Source organism: Penaeus vannamei, chromosome 22 (assembly GCF_042767895.1).
Source record: "Penaeus vannamei isolate JL-2024 chromosome 22, ASM4276789v1, whole genome shotgun sequence".
Classification (NCBI taxonomy): Eukaryota; Metazoa; Arthropoda; class Malacostraca; order Decapoda; family Penaeidae; genus Penaeus; species Penaeus vannamei.
The window spans coordinates 903051-910550 of NC_091570.1; the positions used below are offsets into that span (position 1 = coordinate 903051).

Consider the following 7500-nt stretch of genomic DNA (forward strand, 5'->3'; position numbering starts at 1 on the left):
TCCGTCTGTCTGTCTGTGTCTCTCTGTCTGTCTGTCTGTGTCCGTCTGTCTGTCTGTGTCTCTCTGTCCGTCTGTCTGTCTGTGTCTCTCTGTCCGTCTGTCTGTCTGTGTCTCTGTCCGTCTGTCTGTCTGTGTCTCTCTGTCCGTCTGTCTGTCTCTCTGTCTCTCTGTCCGTCTCTCTGTCTCTCTGTCTCTCTGTCTGTCTCTCTCTCTGTCTGTCTCTCTGTCTGTCTGTCTCTCTCTCTCTCTGTCCCGTCTCTCTCTCTCTCTGTCCCGTCTCTCTCTCTCTATGTCCCGTCTCTCTCTCTCTCTCTCTCTTTCTCTCTCCCTATTTCTATCTCTCTATCTATCTATCTACATCTATCTCTCTCTCTCTCTCTCTCTCTCTCTCTCTCTCTCTCCCTCTCTCCCTCTCTCTCTCCCTCTCTCTCCCTCTCTCCCCCTCTCTCCCCCCCTCCCTCCCTCCCTCCCTCCCTCCCTCCCTCCCTCCCTCCCCCCATTTTTTTCACTCTTGCACTTGCTCTCATACACTCATTCGCTCCCACACACGTACTTTTACTCACTCTTACCTACCCTCTCTCCAACCATGCCTTGCTCCCACTCTCTTTCTCTCTCTTTTGTAATTATATTTACTTTTTTTTCTTCTTTGTCTTCCTCCTCCTTGATCACATATGAAAATGACTTGGAATTGAAGGATTAAAACAGGAATGCATGTTTTTATGGATTAGAAATCATTGAAAATGAAATGATTATAGAAAATCTGGTGATTCTTGATTGAGATTTAAAGCCATTGTATCCTGGGTTGGTTAATATAATTGCATAATTATGATTCTGGGAGGGTGCACATGAGCTTTCAGAGTTATGTTTGTGGATACCCTTTTTATATATGTACATTGTATTCACTGCTTTACTTTTCGTTTCTGACCCATACCACTGATTATTTTGCTTATTGGAAAGACAAGATTTATTTCCCAGTTACAATTATATACTGCTTGGTGTGCTGAACTACCTACTTTGTAGCAAAGTTATTTTTACTACCAAAAGTTGGTATGATAACTTTGTGTATTTTCTTTGCACTTGTAATGGATTAGAAGCTAATTAAGCATGTAAACCTTGAAAGGTAATGTTACCTTTGTAGTGCTCAAGCTCTTGAAGTGCTTCATGGATTGCAGAATAAAGTTGTTCACTCAAAAACAACTATATGATTGGCACTAATATTATTGATTGTCTTGACTCTTTGAAAACTACACTGAAGTCAAGGAGGGATTTATGCACATGAGTTCATTTTATGCTCAACTCTGAAGCAATCTTTAGGTAGCTGTAAATGAGAGTAGAGAGGATGGGTTATATTCTGTATATTGTTTTTACTTGTCATGTTGCTGGTTTATACAAGATAAATAGATTACAGACAATTAGAGTAATTGATATGGATAATAGGTTGAACAAAAGATTTGCTTTTTTCATTTGTTTAAACAAATGATTATCTCAAATGAAATTTATCATCTCACATAAAAAAAGAATACAGTACATAAGTGCCTTGTAGCTTTTAAGTAACCATCTACCACATGCAGCAAGTATAGCTAATGAAATGAAGTTAATTTGTGTATGTTATAGTACATTACAAAATCCCTTTGTTTTACCTTTCAGGAATGTCACAGAATGCCTCTCCTAGTCATGGCCAGTACTGAGCAAGGGTCAAGTTATAATAGAATGAATTTGCAGAACCAGTGGGATTTGTCCCCTCCGGAGATCTTGTTCTCCAATGTCCTAGATCCTCCTGTCTGCTGTGACTGCGGAAAGATATCATGATGTGTGTTTCGATTATCCCAGTGCGAGGCCTAGAAGGACAACTTCATTTGCAATACATCATGTAAACCTTGAGTATCCAGTGGCCGAGGTAGCGTTCGACTCAACCAAGATTTTTTGAAGGAATGTAGTGGATTTTAATTTAATTTTTTTTGTTTTTTTGTTTTTTGAGAAAATACCCTTTTAGTCATTTTGTTTGTTTCAGGCTCATTTGTGTAACTGATTGAATGATTAGAGATTTATCCATTTTGATTTACATTTACTTTTTTTTCTTTCTTTTTTTGTATTCTGTTTTGTATTTAAATCAGTATTTTATCTTGTCTCTTACAACTTTGAATTCTCTGTATCTAGACAAAAGCAATTTGTGAAGATACCTGTGTTCTAACACCACTTCTTTGGTATTACATTCCAATAGTGTTCATTGACTTCAAAAAATAATGGGAGTGCAGTTGTCAGAAGACAATATCTTATCAAGGCATTTTTAACTATTTTAACCTTTCAAATGGACACTTATTCGTCCCATCAAAGAGGAGATGCTATATGTATGTATCTCAAGCATCCATGAAAGGACTTGATTCCTTCAGAGTTTTTTCCTCAATGTCCTTCAGTATCAAGAGAAATACTGTGTTGTTCTAGTGCCTCTATTAAAAGGACATTAGTAGAAAAAAGAATTATAATTTTCTTGTAATTTTTCATTTACTTTTCTTTCTTGCATCTCTTATTTATTTTTGTACTGATAGCTTGCAGAATACATACTTAACAGTGCCAATGATTTTTTTGTTTGCCCTATTACTCTATTTGTATTTGGTATCCAGAAACATGCAACACCAGTTGTATTTAGTAGTTTTATTTATTTAGTTCTTACCGGTAAGTCAACCTATTTACTATATGTGATATCCAAAGGTGTAGATGTGCATTATTTGATTTGTATATCATTTTGTGTCATATTAGCTTCCTTTACAAACATTAATACTGCTTGTATTTATTTGGATTTTTTTCTGTGTTTTCTGTATAGTAAAGAAAAATTGGCTTTCTCTGTGTTTAGAATCCATGGTTAGATGAAGATGTAAATAATGGTGTTTGTTAAAATATGATATACACATCTTGGTACTATATGCACCTTGATTCCCATGTATTTGATTATGTCCGAGGCTGCAATAATTTGAAGGGAAGCTTTAATTAACTATTGATAATACAAAATATGACCTCCACAGTGCTGTATATTAATTCAAACATGTTGCTTATCAAATATCGAAAACTAGTCAGAGTATGTTGTACTTCTTCTGTTTCATAAGGACTTCAAAGCATTGACTATCATCTGTTTCACTGTCTCTTGTGTATCATACTTTGTTAGTTAAGTTAATGGGAAAGATTTCAGTGGATATAAAAAGAGCTATATTATGACAATGATTTACTGTAACTGCACCGAATAGTCAGTTTCCTTGTGCATCTTTACTGTGTTTGTGATTTGCATGTCTGTGTACAACTTCAGAACTGGTATAATGTAAGGGTATTTTCTGCGTCTCCTTGATAACCCCACGGGTCTAGGAAGAACTTGTTAGGTGCCTGGGCTTATGGTATGGGAAGGAGTTTTGGCTTTCTTATTGGTATTCATGGACTCCTTTTCTTTCATACCTCGCTGGGTACGAAAATTCTTTTGAATGAACCGTGGTGTACGATTTATCAGACTCCTCCTGTAGATAATATCCTTTACTTGTATTTCTAGAACTGGGATATCTTTAATACTAGAAAGAATACAGTACATCATTGTAGAAAATGTTTAGAGGATTCATTTCATAAGTACTGTAGCATCATTGCCATTATGATCATTGTTGATATATATAATTGTTATGGTCGGGAAAATAGAATTTGGGAAGTAGTGTACGGCAGTTATAAAGAGAACTTATTCTGTGCACAGTTGTCCATAGAATTAGTGGGAAGAATTATATATAGAGGAAAATATCTTCATTCGAGTTGCATGTGAAACATTCCAGTTGTATGCAAAAATGAGCGAGGTGACATTTGAAAAAAAGTGAAAAACAGTGAGTAGTGTTACATGATATTGCATGAAAGCATCTTTTGTTTTCTTTTCTTTTTACTGTTAGTGTCTTTCAGAACTTAGATCAGAATACTGAAATACACTGTTTGCCTTCATTGTCTTTTAAATGCTTTCTGCATAGCTCATCAAGTCATCAAGTTTGGTTATACCAGTTATATATTTAAATTTCAACTATGCTCCTCCTGCTGCTTTCTCTTCCCCTTCTCCCCTTCCTCTTCTATTTTCCTTGTTCCTTTTCTTTTATTTCCTCCTCCTATTACTCCTTATCTCCTTGTGACATTGTCCTCAGCAGGAAGTAGCAGAGTAGGAAATTTGAAAGTTAATTGTGGAAGTAAAGTATGTTCAGTTGATAAACTTAATTGTCATGCAAACTGGATTAAATGGAAAGTTGATTTAATATGATTATCTCTTTAATGCTTTATTTAGAAATTATAGTAAGACATTGCCAGCCAGTGTAGAAGTCTATAAATTTCATCATTTTAGGAATATTAACAGTGTATGTTGGGGATTGGAGTGTACTTGGTGTTTGCAAGGGACATGAACAACTAGTGTTTGAAGAATATATGTATGTCTATGTGTAAAGCATAATGATGAGTCTAGATCTAATTAAACACTAAAAAAAGAAATAAAAAACTACTTGCATTTTCTGTAAGCTTTGAACTCATATACATTTATATATATACATATCTACACACGATGAAAAGTCACAAGTACACACAGTACTCTTATTATTTCCATCTAAACACTGCACATTTTTTGTGTGATTTTAATAACTTTGCTCTAAGTTCAGACTACATGTATAAAGAGTATCCAGATTTTGATTTTGTAATATATATAAGCTGTTAGATATAAATTAGCTGCGAGAGAGAATCCCACCCATTCATTCAGGTTGTCCCAAGGGTCCTTAGTTTTTGTTAACTTGTCCATCATCGCTGCCTCAGAACATGGTTTGATACCTGAGGAACCCTTTCAAGGAACCTTTTCGTGTGGGGAAAACCATCATTGTATCGGCAGTGTTATATTTCTCCTCCATCCAGTAGAAGCACAAGAGATCATCAAAATGACATACTTAATAACTTGAGATCTTTTCTTTTTTATATATGCATATATTCTCCTCTTGTTTATCTTTTCTTCAAGGTCTTATTCTCGTTCTTCCATTTTAACATGGCATTAAATAAAATAAAAAAAATCTCCCCCTCTATACATGATGCTGCAGTTTTTCAATGATATTCTGTCTGCAGTTAATGCACCTTGTTCTATGTGTCATGAGGATGATGGGTAGAATTATGCTAATGGTATCGTGTATATATTATAAGTAAAAGTTCCATAATTCAGTGTGTATATATAGTGTCCAAATTTTACATTCAAGCTTTCTGCAATATAGTAATCATCACGGTTGAATGAAGGTAACGCATGCTGTTCTATTTTCTCCTCTGGAAGCACGATTATATATCATCATCTTAAGAAAACTTTAAATCCAATCTCAAGAGCAATTGCAAATCAAATGTAAGCATTGTTCTCTGCCGTCATCCTCACTTTGTGTCTTACGACTTTACTGGAGAACTAACTATGAGGTGTCGTCAGTCTGTAGGCCTTGTATATAAGATGAAAGTTACTGTTGATTATGAAGATGATACCCAATATGCATGTAACGAAACTGTAGAGAGAATATAAAAGTCCCACCATTTCAGTACTGTGGTTTTATTACATAATTCCTGGTTTGAAAGATTAGATTCAACCAAAAATTGGCATTATTACTATTTTTATCTAGTAGTAATGGGATAAATATTAGGCTGGCAAATAACAAAGAATAATACGATAATTGTGTATCCAGCAAGACCATGTATAGGTGACCCCAAGGGAAGGGGGGGGGAAGGGCTTTCAAAGAGATCGCAAAGAACTCTAAACATAAAGCCAAGCAGAAGCTACTATTTCTGTCCTCTGACGTATATATGGCCTGGGGAGAAGCCGAGATTTTGACTAACTGCTAATTTATCCCAAAGTCGTACCCTTTCCCTTCTTTTTCACGTACTGTCTGTCATTGATGGGTCGAGTTTATAAATCAATAGGCCCACTTTCTAATAGTTCCCTACATTTACAAGTTATCTCTTAATCAAGGTTATCTAATGTTGATTAAGGTTATAGACATTACGTCCTATGAATTGATGTTAACAAATGGTATAGTAATTTGTCGAGTATATAAATTAATAGACCTACCTTCCATTAGTTTCCTATATTTGTTTTTCCACAAGTTATCGCATAATCAAGATTCTCTTGAGATGTCAGCAAAGGAATACCCGTTGTAACAAATGGAATTAAAACTAAAACTAAACTAAAATCTGTAATTAAACAATGTTATAGACATTACGTCCACTGAATTCATGTTTCCAAATCGTATGTTAGTGAAGTAAGCTTTCAAGCTAGAAAACAAGTACAGGAAGCTTATTACGCTGAACAATTATATTGCCGTAAGTTGGTTTAAATGTTTGCTGAATTCTCTACTAAATTTCAGTATCTTAGATCTTAATATCCTTTTGGCTTCAGAATGGTATTTGGTCTGGCTTGTCGACTGGATCTAGAGTTAGGAGGAGAGGGACACCTAAAGGACTGTCAATCAACCCCAAGGGAAAGTTAAATTAAATGTGGTCTTGAATTCTGTAATATTTACGTATGTTTCCTCCTGAATTGATATACGTTTGGTCCGAACGTTAGCATTAGGCCACAGCATTTTTTTTCTTGAATAGCAGGCCCGCCGACATACATTTCCAGGAAAATTAAAAAAGTGAAAATCCCGCATCTTGTTTATTCCAATTTCCCGCCGATATTGTGACGTCCGCGAAAGAAATGGCAAAAAATAAATATAAATCAATTTGTCTATGATTCATTGTGTATGGTATTGTTTCTCCCGTCCTCAAAACAAAAAATAGAATATATCTGGAGGAAATACCTTACTCTCATGGGTCATGTCATATCTGTTGTCTATGGTGAATATTTTTTTATCTGAGTTCCAAAATAACAAATTCTGGTTGAAATATTTCTTTGTCTGTTTTCATTCAAGCACTCGAAGACTTCTAGTAAGACAGAATTATAGTTCCTCCAAGTGGGGCTGGAACTGATACATTCCTTTACTTCTGTTTTTTGGAAGGTAGGAGGTATACTCGTCTTATTTTGAAGCTGGGGATTTTTTCCCCTCCCCCCGACATTTCATTATCACCAGACTTGACCTTAGGGAAGATTAAGAAAACTTGTACTACTTGTATCTGTAACACTACAATAGTATCACGTGTATGTAACGGAAAAAAAATTCGCTTTGGAAAAGTTGCAGAGAACGCTAGAACATGTATTAAGGGAGACAACCGAAAGCCAGGCACAAAACGAGCCGAATTTAGCCATACAAAAAGGATAACATTGTTAATCCATTTTTTCCAGTGGGGTGCGGTAATAGTAAATAACTTGAAATCTGAACTAAAAAAAAATTTCTAGGGTTCCCAATTGCCAACAAAATAGAAGCGAATTAGAGTAGAAAAAAGCAGAAATAAGATTTAATATCTCAACAGCGTAAAGACATATTTAACCGATTTTACTATATTTTCATCACAAATACACTTGGGAGATTAGAAATTATACATATATAT

At 35.2% G+C, this 7500-nt stretch overlaps 1 protein-coding gene across 30 annotated transcripts in view; it reads left to right on the top strand.

Moving 5' to 3' along the window:
• The window catches only part of Csp (Cysteine string protein), a 51132-nt gene extending 45577 nt beyond the window's left edge, over nt 1-5555 (top strand). For all 30 annotated transcript variants that reach the window (XR_011399435.1, XR_011399436.1, XR_011399433.1 and 27 more), the window contains one exon: nt 1648-5555. Coding sequence is in view for 18 of the 30 variants with exons in the window: in XM_070136357.1 (XP_069992458.1) it covers nt 1648-1688 (41 nt within the window). In the remaining 12 variants the exon portion in view is untranslated. The remainder of the gene's footprint in view (nt 1-1647) is intronic.
• Nucleotides 5556-7500: the final 1945 nt, after the last annotated feature.